Source organism: Octopus sinensis, linkage group LG13 (genome assembly GCF_006345805.1).
Source record: "Octopus sinensis linkage group LG13, ASM634580v1, whole genome shotgun sequence".
NCBI classification, from domain to species: domain Eukaryota; kingdom Metazoa; phylum Mollusca; class Cephalopoda; order Octopoda; family Octopodidae; genus Octopus; species Octopus sinensis.
Genome location: NC_043009.1, coordinates 59848118 through 59863387, shown reverse-complemented (window position 1 = coordinate 59863387; position 15270 = coordinate 59848118). Strand labels below are relative to the sequence as shown.

General features: G+C 40.3%; 1 protein-coding gene across 2 annotated transcripts in view; it reads right to left on the bottom strand.

The window, feature by feature from the left end:
- Positions 1-15270, bottom strand: part of LOC115218513 (magnesium transporter NIPA2) — a 38678-nt gene that overhangs the window by 9365 nt on the left and 14043 nt on the right. The window contains exons 1-3 of one of the 2 annotated variants that reach the window (XM_029788374.2): positions 12084-12226; positions 2808-3105; positions 1054-1110 (exon numbers count right to left, since the gene is read on the bottom strand). In XM_029788374.2, coding sequence (XP_029644234.2) covers positions 1054-1110; positions 2808-3105; positions 12084-12158 — 430 coding nt within the window. In that variant the 5' untranslated portion in view covers positions 12159-12226. Of the gene's footprint in view, positions 1-1053; positions 1111-2807; positions 3106-12083; positions 12227-15270 lie in introns of those variants that run through there. The other variant, XM_029788375.2, reaches the window with a different exon arrangement.

Here is a 15270-nt window from a genome sequence, read left to right as displayed (position 1 = left end):
GACTGGGCTGGAAATGGCCACAATCGGTTGGGGCTTTTTACGTGCCACCGGCACGGAAGCCAGTCAAGGCAGTGCTGGCATCGGCCACATTCGGATGGTGCTTTTTACGTGCCACCAGTACAGGTGACCACCAAAATAGTTTATAGCAGAATAGCTGCTTATAATGACATCAGGACACAATAATTGCCATCCAGTCCAATATAAAAGTGGCCACCATCATTGCTGGAGGAGCATGGCTTTGTAGTAAGGGTGTTGGACTTCATGATTGTAAGATTGTGGTTTCAATTCCTGGACTGGGCGATGTGTTCTGTTCTTGAGCAAAACAATTTCGGGGCAGGGATACATGCTTTCATTCGAAGGTGGAACAACGCTATTGAGAGAAGCGGTGACTATGTTGAGAAGTAGGGATGTGATCCACAGAGGACCAGCTTCATTTTGATGTATGATACATATTCCAGTGTTGGTAATTATACCTGTCCTAAACAAAATAGCATTACTTTTTGACTCTCCTCATACAATATTCTATATAAGGATAGCTACCAATAACACCTATTTATTTCTTTACTGCCCTCAAGGGGCTAAACATAGAGGGGACAAACAAGGACAGACAAAGGGATCAAGTCGATAATATCAACCCCAGTGCATAACTGGTACTTAATTTATCGACCCTGAAAGGATAAAAGACAAAGTCAACCTCAGTGGAATTTGAACTCAGAACGTAACGGCAGACGAAATACCGTCAAGCATTTCGCTCGGCGTGCTAACGTTTCTGCCAGCTCGCCGCCTAAATAACAGCTATTTAAGAATATTAGAGGGCATTTTACTCAGTACCATAAATATCCTCATATAGACAAAGGATATTTACTCAGTGTTGTAGAAGGGACCTTTGATCTTTAAATATGAATACTAAAGCTTTCTTGCTTAATATCTTATTAGTGTGTAGGATGGAATATGAGGGTGGCCAATGTATGAAATGAAAACTTTAGGAGCATCTGGTGTCAAAGCTACCCTCATATAGACTGGGGTGATAAGAAGAACCCTAAAAGTACTTACTCAGCGTCATGCCAGCCCACCAAAGCCATTCTCGTAGGTAACCATATCCGCCCTGACCTGAAATGACAAAAGATATTTACAGCTTGCTTTACGACAAATGGTACAAAATATTGGATCTGCTTGTGTGTGTGTGTATGTATGTGAGTATGTGTGCGTGTATGCCTTTCTCTAATTTTCTTTCCGTCTTTTGCTTGCTTTGTCTGTCTGTCTCACTTTTTCTGAGGTTCCCTGCTTGCCTGCCCATTTAAATATGTGTGTGTGTGTGTGTGTGTGTGTGTGTATGTGGAGGTGCAATGGCCCAGTGGTTACGGTAGCGGACTAGTGGTTGTAGGATTGCGGTTTCAATTCCCAGACCAGGCGTTGTGAGTGTTTATTGAGTGAAAACGAGGCTCTGGCAAGCGGGTGGGGGGGGTGACAAGCAAAGACTCAGAAATTAGTTTCTGGTTGCAGGCTTAGCTGGGTGGAGGTGCTTATCTCCCCCTTGTAAACATAAGGACACAGGAAATGTGTAAAGGCCGACAGGAAGTGTTGCTGCTTCCTAGGGCTAAATAGCAGTAGTGTGATTCTCTTCATGGGACTGTCACATCACGTTGACAGTATACAACTACTCTATCATACCACTACTGCATATATTGCTCTGAGATATTTAGAAATGTATTATATATATATATGTATGTAAAATCTATATTTGTGGCATGTTGTATTTTTTAATTTGTTTTAGTTGTGAGACTGCAGCCATGCTGGGGCAACGCCTTGAAGGATTTTAGTTGAATGAATTGACCTCAGTACTTTTTTTAGGGCCTGGTACAAACACGATTGGTCTATTTTGCTGAAGTGCTAGGTTATGGCACTTGTCAAGTGGTGGGTGGGAGACAAACACGGTACCAAGACACACATAGGTATACATATATCTACAGGGAGGGAGGGATAGATGGATGGATAGATAGATAGATATTATATATACACACATATATACACATATTGGTTATTGATTTACTTATTGAATTTATTTACAGATACTGTTATACATAGAGTAAATGTGTTTGAAAGTTGTGGTTTCTTTGGTATGCTTATTCCCAAACAACACTTATTTTAGTGCTGTTGATACCACCAGATTGAATGGTACTGCCCAGGTGTCAAAACCATAATGATATCCGTGGGGCAGCTGATGATGGCGGTATGTTGGATTGTTGGTATGGCTGTTTTTGAATGTGTGGAATATTATTATAACATCCTTTTGATATGTGTATTTTGGACTAATGGGTATATGTCAATTAGTGTGTTGAGTAAAGCATGTTCACAGTTTAGGCTACCTGGTGTCATTATATACACACACACACACATGATTAACGAGAGAGACAGAAGATGGAAGGTACAAGAATCACCAGAATTGTTTTGACCCATCAAGCATCAATCCCTCACAGGTGGGATACTTAACAACTGGTTTAGGAGTATCCATTGGTGTAGATGTGTCTCTTCAGGTGATTACAAAATGTATCTCTTTCAGTTTCCATCGACCAAATCTAATCACAAGGTTTTGGTCGGCATGAGTAAAAGTTGCCATATAGTGGGACTGAACCCGGAACCGTGTAGTTGAGAAGCAAGCTTCTTATCACACATCAATCTCCACAATAAAAATAAAACATAGGGAAACACAAACAAACAAACACATCCAATCTGTCCCCGAATCCACAATCAATAATAATGTCCTCTAACACAAGAATTTGTAACGGATAAAAGTCAAGGTATCTCACCTGCTCTGGCATGAGTGGCAAGACGCAGCAGTCCAAGTTTCTTGAAGATGAAGCTGCTTCCAATGAAGAGACTTGAAGAAATGGCAAGAGTGAGGCCGATATAGAAGTCTCGGAGGCTGGCATCATTTCCCCCAGCTAAAGAATGACCGATCTGTGTAACCATGGCAACAATGGAGCTGTGCTGCAGTGGGTGAGTCTGGTTTGGATTGTGTGAAGGATCAGGCTTAGAGACATTGGTTAGACTTGGTCGTTTGGTATTATGGACTTTAAGATGAGATGACAGCTTTGCAGTGACAACCTGCAAAGAAAATAAAAAGGCACAAAGTCATCATATGTGTTTTTGTTGTTGTTGTTGCTGTATAGCTCTGTGTCAGCTTTAACCCCTTCACAATGGTTGACACAAATATGCGATCACACTTTTGCTTGCCTACCCACGGTTAACGTAAATATACGATGTAGAGCTGCCCTACATCTATCACGGACGTTTTAGCGGCTGACATATGTTTACGTTCGCTATTGTGTACTTTATCTCTTGAGGTGCATGCGCTCACCGTTCCTTTGCATTATCTTAGCTATTTTAGGTTACGTTCAAGTCATGAGACTAGCAGTCGACCAATAACATGTGGATACTTTACATGCATATGCATTGGTACAGGAGGTATAAAAGTAACGGTCTCCAGCGAAAAAGCATCATAATTCAAAATGTCTTCAAATCAATTACAAGTTCTGCGTTTGCGCTTCGGTCCTCCATCAGTGAATTTACGCTCGTCATCGCGCCCAACACCTTTGTTTTAATGCATTTCTTATGTGACAGAACCTTAATATTTTTTGACATATCGTTAAAATTTAGATTACTTCTGCTTCTCCAATCATTCTATAATGTCCTGCCTGAAATTTATCAAGCTCGTTCTGTGTATTTAACCCCTTGGCAACGGTTGATGCAAATATGCGATCACACTTTTGCTTGCCTACCCACGGTTAACGTAAATATACGATGTAGAGCTGCCCTACATATATCATGGGCTTTTCAGCGGCTGACGTATGTTTATGTTTGCTATTGTGTACTTTATCTCTAGAGGTGCGTGCGCTCGCCGTTCCTTTGCATTATCTTAACTATTTTAGGTTACGTTCAAGCCATGACACTAGCAGTAGACCAATGACATGCGGATACTTTATATGCATAATACCGTGTTTTGAGTTGTACCACACGCAAGCTATTTTTTTTAACTTGAGCAGAATAACTCGTGCATATCATCATCATCGTTTAGTGTTGGCTTTCCATGCTAGCATGGGTTAGACGGTTTAACTGGGGTCTGGGAAGCCAGAAGGCTGCACCAGGCCCAGTCTAATCTGGAAATGTTTCTACGGCTGGATGCCCTTCCTAACGCCAACCACTCCGTGAGTGTAGTGAGTGCTTTTTACATGCCACCGGCACAGGTGTCAGACGAGGCTGGCAAATGGCCACGATCGGATGGTGCTTTTTACGTGCCACCAGCACGGAAACCAGACGAAGCTGGCAAACGGCCACGATCGGATGGTGCTTTTTATGTGCCACCGGCACGGAGGCCAGTCAGGGCGGCGCTGGCTACGGCCACTTTCAGATGGTTCTCTTACGTGCCATCGGCACTGGTATCACAGCTACAAATTCTATTGATGTTGATCGATTGCGATTTTGACTTTCACTTGCCTCAACAGGTCTTCACAAGTGGAGTTTTGTGTCCCAAGAAGGAAAGGAATGCATAAGTGGGCTGGCTACATCCCAGGTAGAGGCCACGGGATTATGGCCTCACTTGTCCTGCCGGGTCTTCTCACGCACAGCATACTTCCAAAGGTCTCGGTCACAAGTCATTTCCTCGGTGAGACCTAAAGTTCAAGGTCGTGTATGATAAATAGCTTCACATGGTTCATTTTCATAAACCGGTAGACGTAAATGCATGATGCTATGTTATTGTAACGGTGAACGTAAATAGACGCAAGTTCGTTAGCACTTGTGTGTTTGTGTGGCCTCATTAGATAAAAAAAAACCCGGAGCAGTGTCTCACATGCTTTGGGTAATACCGGCATCAAGGGGTTAAACACACCTTCCAATTACAGACATTCCAACCATGTCCGTCTCAGCATTTTTTCAGACACAATGTATCTAGGACTACAGAATTCAATGTTTCAAGTTTATCTTTTACCAGTTCCTCGTTTCAGTTATTGGATTGCAGCCACACTGGGGCAATACCTTAAATGGGCAGTGAGCTGGCAGAATCGTTAGCACACCAGGCGAACTGTTTAGTAGTATTTCATTTGCTGTAACATTCCGAGTTCAAATTCCACCGAGGTCAACTTTACCTTTCATCCTTTTGAGTTTGATAAATAAAGTACCAGTCGTGTGTCGATGTAATTGGCTTAATCCCTTTGTCTGTCCTTGTTTGTCCCCTCTGTGGGCAAAAAAGAAATAAATACCTTAAGTGGTAGTAGTCAATCAAATCACCCACCAGGACTTATTTTTTAAAAATCTTGTATTTACTTTCCATTGTTTTCTTTTTTGCTGAACCACTAGGTTGTAGGGACATAAACAAACCAATACTGGTTGACAAGCAGTCGAATAGAGGACAAACACAACAAAGACGCACACACATACATATGTATGCATGCGTATATATATATATATTATATATATATATATATATATATATATGTATGTATGTGTGTGTGTGAATATATATATATATTATATATATATATATATATATATATGCGCCTTCACTTCAGTGGTTAGAGCGTCGAGCTTACGATCGTGAGGTTGTGAGCTCGAATCCCGGACTGGGCTGCGTGTTGTGTTCTTGAGCAAGACACTTTATTTCCTGTTGCTCCAGTTCACTCAGCTGTAGAAATGAGTTGCGACATCACAGGTGCCAAGCTGTATCAGCCCCTTTGCTTTTCCCTTGGATAACACTGGTGGCATGGATAGCGGAGGCCGGTATGCATGGGCGACTGCTGGTCTTCCATAAACAACCTTGCCCAGACTTGTGACTACGAGGGTAACTTTCTAGGAGCAATTCCATGGTCAGTGTCGTGACCGAAGGGGGTCCCGACCTGACCCAATATATATATATACATATATATATTTGTAACTGAGCATTGGATGTTCCAAATGCCTTTGAATGCCTAACTGCAGAGAATCATCAGGGGGAGCACTTTATTGCATTCTGCTACAGAGATACTGGTAGCATGTAATAGTACCCATTACACTCTCAGAGTGGTTGGCGTTAGGAAGGGCATCCAGCCATAGAAAACCATGCCAAATCAGACTGGATCCTGGCACAGCCTACCAGCATGCCTGAACCAGTCAAACCGTCCAACCCATGCCAGCATGGACAACGGATGTTAAATGATGATGATAATGATGATATATGATGGGCTTCTGTACAGTTTCCATCAACTAAATTCGGTTTGCTTGCAAGGCTTTGATCAACCTGAGCTATAATCAAAGACACTTGCCCATGGTGCCATGCAGTGGGACCAAACCTGAAGCTACATGGTTGCAAAGTGAACTACCCCATTTTTCATCACCAGTCACAAGTCTATCCAAAAAGGGTGAAAGGAATTTGCGAGAATGGAGAGAAGAGCAGATGTCAACTCGGGGTTTGCGGTTGCTTTCAGACAATTCATGAGGCACCCATTTTCCAAGTTTAGAAACCTTTCCAAGTTGTTGAAGATGACAATGAACAGTTGTATGGTTTGAACTAAGCTTTATTCCCAATTCTTCAACTGATAATGCAGGATTTTCTTCAAGTAATGCCTCAAGGAACTTATCATCAAACTCAACTGGACGTCCTGCTTGATCTTCATCTTCAAGGCTGAAATCTCCACTTCTGAATTTTGCAAACCATCTTCTGCAAGTTCTTTCATTCAAGCATTTCCCCCCATAAACTGAGTGTATATTTTGAGTCGCTTCAGCTGCAGAGTTTCCTTTTTTGTACTCATAAAATATTATATGCCTCAAATGCTCTTTAGGTACTTCCATGTTAGAAAGGGTTTTAATCAAAGAAATGTTAATTCTATTATTCTGTAAAATAATATTTAATTCCATTAGACATTCTAAAATACTATTAAATTTCATTCAATTTTAAGAAAAGGTAAAATCGTACAGAACTTATGGGATGACCAGATAATATATATGAATATGGTATAGAGGTTTAATAACTCTATACCGATTTATTACACAAGGTTTTCAAATTTAAACTATCTACAATTGTATCTCTTTGACACAAATAGTTTTCATATTTTTCTTCTTACAGTTATATATATCTGTGACATATAAGAGATTTCAAATTAACAAAAAAAAAAAAAAAAAAACTTGCCAAGCAAATACTACTGACTTGTTCACACAGAAATTCTAAAGAGAGAAAGTCAAGGATATTTGTGGATGGATTGTTGTGCAATTAACATATTGCTACTAAGACCACCAAAACTAGTATTAACACAAGCAACTGCAGTAGTAATAAAACTTGTTTTGGTGGAATTTCATTGAGATATGAGAACCTTTGTTAGTGAACTGACAATAGAGGCACAGGCATGGATGACTGTGTGATTAAGGAAAATTGCTTTACAACCACATGGTTTCGGGTTCGGTCCAATTGTTCAGCGCTTTGAAAACGTGTCTTCTACTATAAACCTAAATAAATCAATTGCCTTGTGAGTGAATATGTTAGACAGAAAGCATGTATGCGCCTACACACATATAATACATACATTCACACACACACACAGACTCATATACATGCACACACACATATCTATATGCACACACATACAAATATATATATATATATATATATACGGCGGGCTTCTTTCAGTTTCCCCTTACCAAATCCACCCGCAAGAGTTTAGTCAGCCCAAGCTATAGTAAAAGACACTTGTCCAAGGTGCCATGCAGTGGGACTGAACCCTTTTGGGTTCAGTTGGTAAGCATACATGCATTGGTTGAATAAGCTATTCAGTTACACTTCGATCTTAGTCAAATTAAACTTCACAATACAACTTTTCCTCTGAATACTGAGTAATCTCTCTCTATATAAAGCTGAAGTTGTCTGTGTATGGCAGGTTTGGTAGCCTTCAACTAACACTATCTCCCCTGGGACCCTGCGGTGCAAGTTGACCAAAATTGAGAGTATGATAGAAGAAGGCTTGCTCTTCCTTCCATAGAAGAAAAAATTCAAATCGGACCAAAAATTATTTACATCAAAAAGGTACTTTTTTTCTATGAAAATCCCTATTTTTTACAATTTTTTTTTACTGCTGTGTCGCCATTTTTCGGTGTATTTCAACCAGGAAAATGTTCACTTAAAGAGAATAACAAGCTACATAATGCAAAATTTTTACTTTTCAATAATTCCAATTCTAAAAGGTTGAAACAAACCCGAGCAGTGCCGGGCGATACTGCTAGTTGTAAATATTCTGTGGTTATTTTCAACCCTGCCATGTTGTCTTTCCATAATGGTAGGAACAGCTTGAATGCCATCCTTTGCCAAAGTTGCCACCAAACCAGTAAAGGACAACACGTGTAGAGACAGAAGATAAAATACTAAAATTAGACACAGGATCATGTTGCAGATTTGTATTCAAGTGTGTGACTCATTGTTAATGGTGTCATCACCCCACCCCATTACTGTTGTTTACTTTCTGTTTTTAATCGAAAAAAACACACCCTGGATTTTGTGACGAAATGAGTGTGTGATGAATCAAGCACGTTGACTTGTAAACGAGCAAGGCGGAGAGTCTTTGCAGTTGAGGAAATTACTTAGAAATATGGTAGTTGAGAGAAAGGCATGTGGTTGTTGTTCTCCTGGACTCTTTTGTGATTCTGTCCATTAGTTTGCCTGCAGTCAATATTCTTGAGTTTTATATGCAACTATTTACTTCTTTGCTCAGGAGCTAAATGCCGTCTTCCACACATACAAGCTTGTCCCTTCAGGTGCTGGTGCCACGTAAAAACCACTGGTGCTGGTGCCACGTAAAAACCACTGGTGCTGGTGCCACATAAAAACCACTGGTGATGGTGCCACATAAAAACCACTGGTGCTGGTGCCACATAAAAACCACTGGTTCTGGTGCCACATAAAAACCACTGGTGCTGGTGTCACATAAAAACCACTGGTTCTGGTGCCACATAAAAACCACTGGTTCTGGTGCCACATAAAAACCACTGGTGCTGGTGTCACATAAAAACCACTGGTTCTGGTGCCACATAAAAACCACTGGTTCTGGTGCCACATAAAAAGCACTGGTTCTGGTGCCACGTAAAAACCACTGGTTCTGGTGTCACATAAAAACCACTGGTTCTGGTGCCACATAAAAACCACTGGTGCTGGTGTCACATAAAAACCACTGGTTCTGGTGCCACGTAAAAACCACTGGTTCTGGTGCCACATAAAAACCACTGGTTCTGGTGTCACATAAAAACCACTGGTTCTGGTGCCACATAAAAAGCACTGGTTCTGGTGTCACATAAAAACCACTGGTTCTGGTGTCACATAAAAACCACTGGTTCTGGTGCCACATAAAAACCACTGGTTCTGGTGCCACGTAAAAACCACTGGTTCTGGTGCCACATAAAAACCACTGGTTCTGGTGTCACATAAAAACCACTGGTTCTGGTGCCACATAAAAACCACTGGTGCTGGTGTCACATAAAAACCACTGGTTCTGGTGCCACGTAAAAACCACTGGTTCTGGTGCCACATAAAAACCACTGGTTCTGGTGTCACATAAAAACCACTGGTTCTGGTGCCACATAAAAAGCACTGGTTCTGGTGCCACATAAAAACCACTGGTTCTGGTGCCACATAAAAACCACTGGTTCTGGTGCCACATAAAAACCACTGGTTCTGGTGCCACATAAAAAGCACTGGTTCTGGTGCCACATAAAAACCACTGGTTCTGGTGCCACATAAAAACCACTGGTTCTGGTGCCACATAAAAACCACTGGTTCTGGTGCCACAAAAAACCACTGGTTCTGGTGCCACATAAAAACCACTGGTTCTGGTGCCACATAAAAACCACTGGTTCTGGTGCCACATAAAAACCACTGGTTCTGGTGTCACATAAAAACCACTGGTGCTGGTGTCACATAAAAACCACTGGTTCTGGTGCCACAAAAAACCACTGGTGCTGGTGCCACATAAAAAGCACTGGTTCTGGTGCCACATAAAAAGCACTGGTTCTGGTGCCACATAAAAACCACTGGTTCTGGTGCCACATAAAAACCACTGGTTCTGGTGCCACATAAAAACCACTGGTTCTGGTGCCACATAAAAACCACTGGTTCTGGTGCCACATAAAAACCACTGGTTCTGGTGCCACATAAAAACCACTGGTGATGGTGCCACATAAAAACCACTGGTTCTGGTGTCACATAAAAACCACTGGTTCTGGTGCCACATAAAAAGCACTGGTTCTGGTGCCACATAAAAACCACTGGTTCTGGTGCCACATAAAAACCACTGGTTCTGGTGCCACATAAAAACCACTGGTTCTGGTGCCACATAAAAAGCACTGGTTCTGGTGCCACATAAAAACCACTGGTTCTGGTGCCACATAAAAACCACTGGTTCTGGTGCCACATAAAAACCACTGGTTCTGGTGCCACATAAAAACCACTGGTTCTGGTGCCACATAAAAACCACTGGTTCTGGTGCCACATAAAAACCACTGGTTCTGGTGCCACATAAAAACCACTGGTTCTGGTGTCACATAAAAACCACTGGTGCTGGTGTCACATAAAAACCACTGGTTCTGGTGCCACATAAAAACCACTGGTGCTGGTGCCACATAAAAAGCACTGGTTCTGGTGCCACATAAAAAGCACTGGTTCTGGTGCCACATAAAAACCACTGGTTCTGGTGCCACATAAAAACCACTGGTTCTGGTGCCACATAAAAACCACTGGTTCTGGTGCCACATAAAAACCACTGGTTCTGGTGCCACATAAAAACCACTGGTTCTGGTGCCACATAAAAACCACTGGTGATGGTGCCACATAAAAACCACTGGTTCTGGTGCCACATAAAAACCACTGGTTCTGGTGCCACATAAAAACCACTGGTGCTGGTGCCACGTAAAAACCACTGATAAAGTGACATGTAAAAATCACAGGTGATGGTGCCATGTAAAAAGCACCCAGGAAATGCTGTAAAGTGGTTGGTATTGGGATGGGCATCAAGCTGTAGAAACCATGCGGAAACAGACTGTGGAACCTGGTGCAGCCCCTGTGAAACCATCCAACCATGCCAATATGGAAAATGAATGCTAAATAACAATGATGATGATGATGATGATGATGATCTGGTCCTTGAGTGTCTAAGGCAGATCTACCCTGTTGCAAGAACTCAGATCAAGTCTCATGTCTAAAGATGACCTGTACCAGTTTCAGAAACTCTGGGAGGGATCACAGATATAACGCTTCATCCTCTGACAAAGCTGTTAAACAAAATATCTTGGATATTTAAACCCCCCCCCCCCCGTCAAACAATAAAAACTACAATGAATGATGAATCCTTTACTCAATCGCTTGACATGCTACAAATAGCAGCCAAATATCCTCCAGATCACACTTTAAAAATGTGAAAGATATGTTGAGTAATGTAGTCCAACATATACTGAGTATAACAGGAACAGAAGCAAAAAGTGGGATCAGTAAGCTTGGAATGATCTCATGCTCAAAGGTGTCCCCTATAAGGGAGCTAAGCAGTAGCAAAACAACAAAAGTCAACGGGGGAACTTCTACAGGGTTTCTCAACCATTTATCATCTACGGACCCCTTTGAACCTGGTTTTACTCGGATGGGCCCTTAAAGTCATTTAATGTTTGAAGAAATCCTGTTACATTTTTAGAATTAAATATTATTAGGAAACTGTATTAAAAAAAAAAAAATTTTTATATTTCGTGTATAGTGAGAAATAAAATCAATTTGCAGTACATAAATTTTAACAACAAAATCTTACATGGAGCTCCCAAAAAAATCCTACATGGACTCCAGTAGAGAACCACAGGTCACTGTTCTACATGATCACTAGACCTGTTAGAAATAGTAGCCAAATCTCTCTCAAATCACAGCCCCACTGCTGTCTTAAAAAAAAAGAAAAAGAAAAAGAGACAATAGGTAATCAAATATAAAAAAAATATAGAAGTGTCAAGGTTGGAATGTCTTTGATCATAAGGTCTGCCAGACCAGAGTTGACCAAGGGCTAAACAAAAACAAAATAAAAATATATAATAGAACTTACTGTTCCTGGTAAAACCATAATGCTTGATATACAGTAAGGCCACAAGTGTGTAGGTATAAATAAATATACATCCATGTATGTGTATATATATATATATATATATATAAATATATTGATACAGTAAGGAACGGGTAAAATGCACTGTGTGTGATAGAATAAAGGAAGTTGGATCTATAGTTATTTAATAAGAGGAAGAAAGTAGAGATAAGATCGATATGTCAGAGACTGACAACAGCTGGTTGGTCTGTGAAAATTATATTTTAGTACAAGGCATGCTATCAATTCAGAGTGACTGTCATTTGTTTACTTCTAGATATTTCAATTGTCCTACTTGTTACAATGTTTCGTCAGCATAATGTAGTTCTCACAACGAACTGGCCTCTGTTATATAGCTTCATGGACTATGACGAACTAAAGTGGACTGAAAACAACCTTCCTACCTGCACAGTGTATTAGTTGTACTCATTACGAATTTACACCTTAATATATAATAGAGAAACCATTCTTAACCCTTTCGATACCAACCCGGCTGAAACAGCTTCTAGCTCTGTAATACAAATAACTTGTTTTCATAAGTTTTGAATTAAAATCTTCCACAAAGCCTTAGTCACAATTTATGTTCCTAACACTAGCTGAATGATAACTAAGTTATTTTACTAAATTCTTAGTTATATTTAAAATTTATTGAAAGAAACACAGAGTATCTCAACAGAAATATGGTAACAAAAGGGTTTAAATATATAATAGAGAAACCATTCTTAACCCTTTCGATACCAACCCGGCTGAAACAGCTTCTGCCTCTGAGTACAAATGTTTTGTTTTCATAAGTTTTGAATTAAAATCTTCCACTAAACCTTAGCCACAATTTATGTTCCTAACACTAGCTGATTGATAACTAAGTTATTTTACTAAATTCTTTGTTATATTTAAAGTAATTGAAAGAAACAGAGCATCTCAAAATAAATATGGTAACAAAAGGGTTAAAATATATAATAGAGAAACCATTCTTAACCCTTTCGTTACCAACCTGGATGAAACCGCCTCTGGCTATGTAATTCAAATGTCTTGTTTTCATAAGTTTTGAATTAAAATCTTCCACCAAACCCTCATCACAATTTATGTTCCTAACACTAGCTGAATGATAACTAAGTTATTTTACTAAATTCTTTGTTATATTTGAAGTAATTGAAAGAAACACAGAACATCTCAAAATAAATACAGTAACGAAAGGGTTAAGCTAATTCTTTTCTTAATTGTGCCATAATTCTTCTTGTAACTTTCATGACCTGGTGCACCTTTTCTGTCTTTCAATACTATTCCCTCCGGTTGAGGGGGCTCTGTCCAGTAAGTTACTAGGTGAACTCTCTGCTGCTGGTGCCACATAAAAGGCACTCAGACCAAGTTGTATTCTTAAACAAGATACTTTATTTCATGTTGCTTCAGTTTGCTTAGGTTTAGAAATGAGTTGCAATGTCACTGGTGCCAAGCTGTATCGGCCCCTTTGCCTTCTCCTTGGATAATATCAGTGGCATGGAGAAGAGAGGCTGGTAAGCATGGGTGAATGCTCGTCTTGCATAAATAACCTTACCTCCGAGGAAAACTTTTTAGGTGCAATCTGCAAGCTGGCAGAAATGTTAGCACACCGGGCGAAATGCCTAGAGGTATTTCGTCTGTCATTACGTTCTGAGTTCAAATTCTGCCGAGGTCGACTTTGCCTTTCATCCTTTCGGGGTCAATTAAATAAGTACAAGTAAATCACTGGGTTCGATATAAATCGACTTAATCCCCTTGTCTGTCCTTGTTTGTCCCATCTATGTTTAGCCTCTTGTGGGCAATAAAGAAATAAATCCCATGGTCATTCATGACCAAAGAGGGTGGTCTTTGCATTTTGACCCTTTACGCTCTGCAAAGTGGCTGGCATATTAGAAAGGACATCCAGCCAGAGAAACCACACCAAAACAGACAGTGATGCTCAACACAATCATCTGGGTTGTCAGATCCTGTCAAGCCGCCCAACTCATGCCAGCAAGGAAGGCAGGCATTAAATGAAGCCAATAGGCTGGTTGAGCAGTAAGAAGCTTACTCCTCAACCATCTTGTGAGTGGATTTGATAGACGGAAACTGAAAGAACACAGTTGCACACAGGTATATATAATTATATATATATATATATTATATATATATATACTTAATAAATAGGGTTCAGCAAAGATTTGCCTTACCACATACCGAAGTTTAGAAATAGCAGTCAAAAATCTTAGCTATTTCTTCTACTTTAAAAAGGGACTCCTTTCAAGTATTTTGGTTTCTCTAGGAGTCCCTTTTTAAAGTAGAAGAAATAGCTAAGATTTTTGGCTGCTATTTCTAAACTTCGGTGTGTGGTAAAGCAAATCTTTGCTGAACCCTTTTATTAAATATTACTTAAGTTTACCGTGAAATGGTCCTTTTTTCATGCCGAATTCTACTTGGTGAAATTATTGATTACTTCTTAATTAATTTTACCCTTTGTTATTATTGATATATATATGTGCTTTTTATGTGACACCTGCACAGTAGCCAGTCCAGCGGCACTGGCAAAGACCTCACTCAAATGTTTTTTCATGTGCCACAAGCATAAGTGCTAGTAGGCGACGCAGGTAACAATCATGCTCGAATGGTGTTTTTAACGAGGCCAGCTTGTTGCTCTGGCCCCGATCTCATTCATATGGTTCTCTTAGCGCTCCACTAGCACGGTTGCCAGTCATCGATTTTGATTTCGATTGAACATTATTCTTATTTTCCAATTTATTTCATTAATAATTATTTCGATTTATTTTGAACTTTATCTGTCTTTTTGGGTGAGAATAAGTAAAACAAATATCTTATCTTTACATATTACAGTATTGTCAATAACTGTCAGGTGGATGAATTTGGACAATGATTCTCAACCTGTGTTTGGTCAAATCCCAGGGGTTCAGTGAGCCAAATCTAAGGGTTTGGCAGAAGATCATCATCGTTTAACATCCATTTTCCATGCTAGCATGGGTTGGACGGTTTGACTGGAGTCTGGGAAGCCAGGAGGCTGCACCAGGCTCCAGTCTGATCTGGCAGTGTTTCTACAGCTGGATGCCCTTCCTAAAGTCAAGCACTCCGTGAGTGTAGTGGGTGCTTTTTATGTGCAACAGGCACAGGTATCACAACTACAATT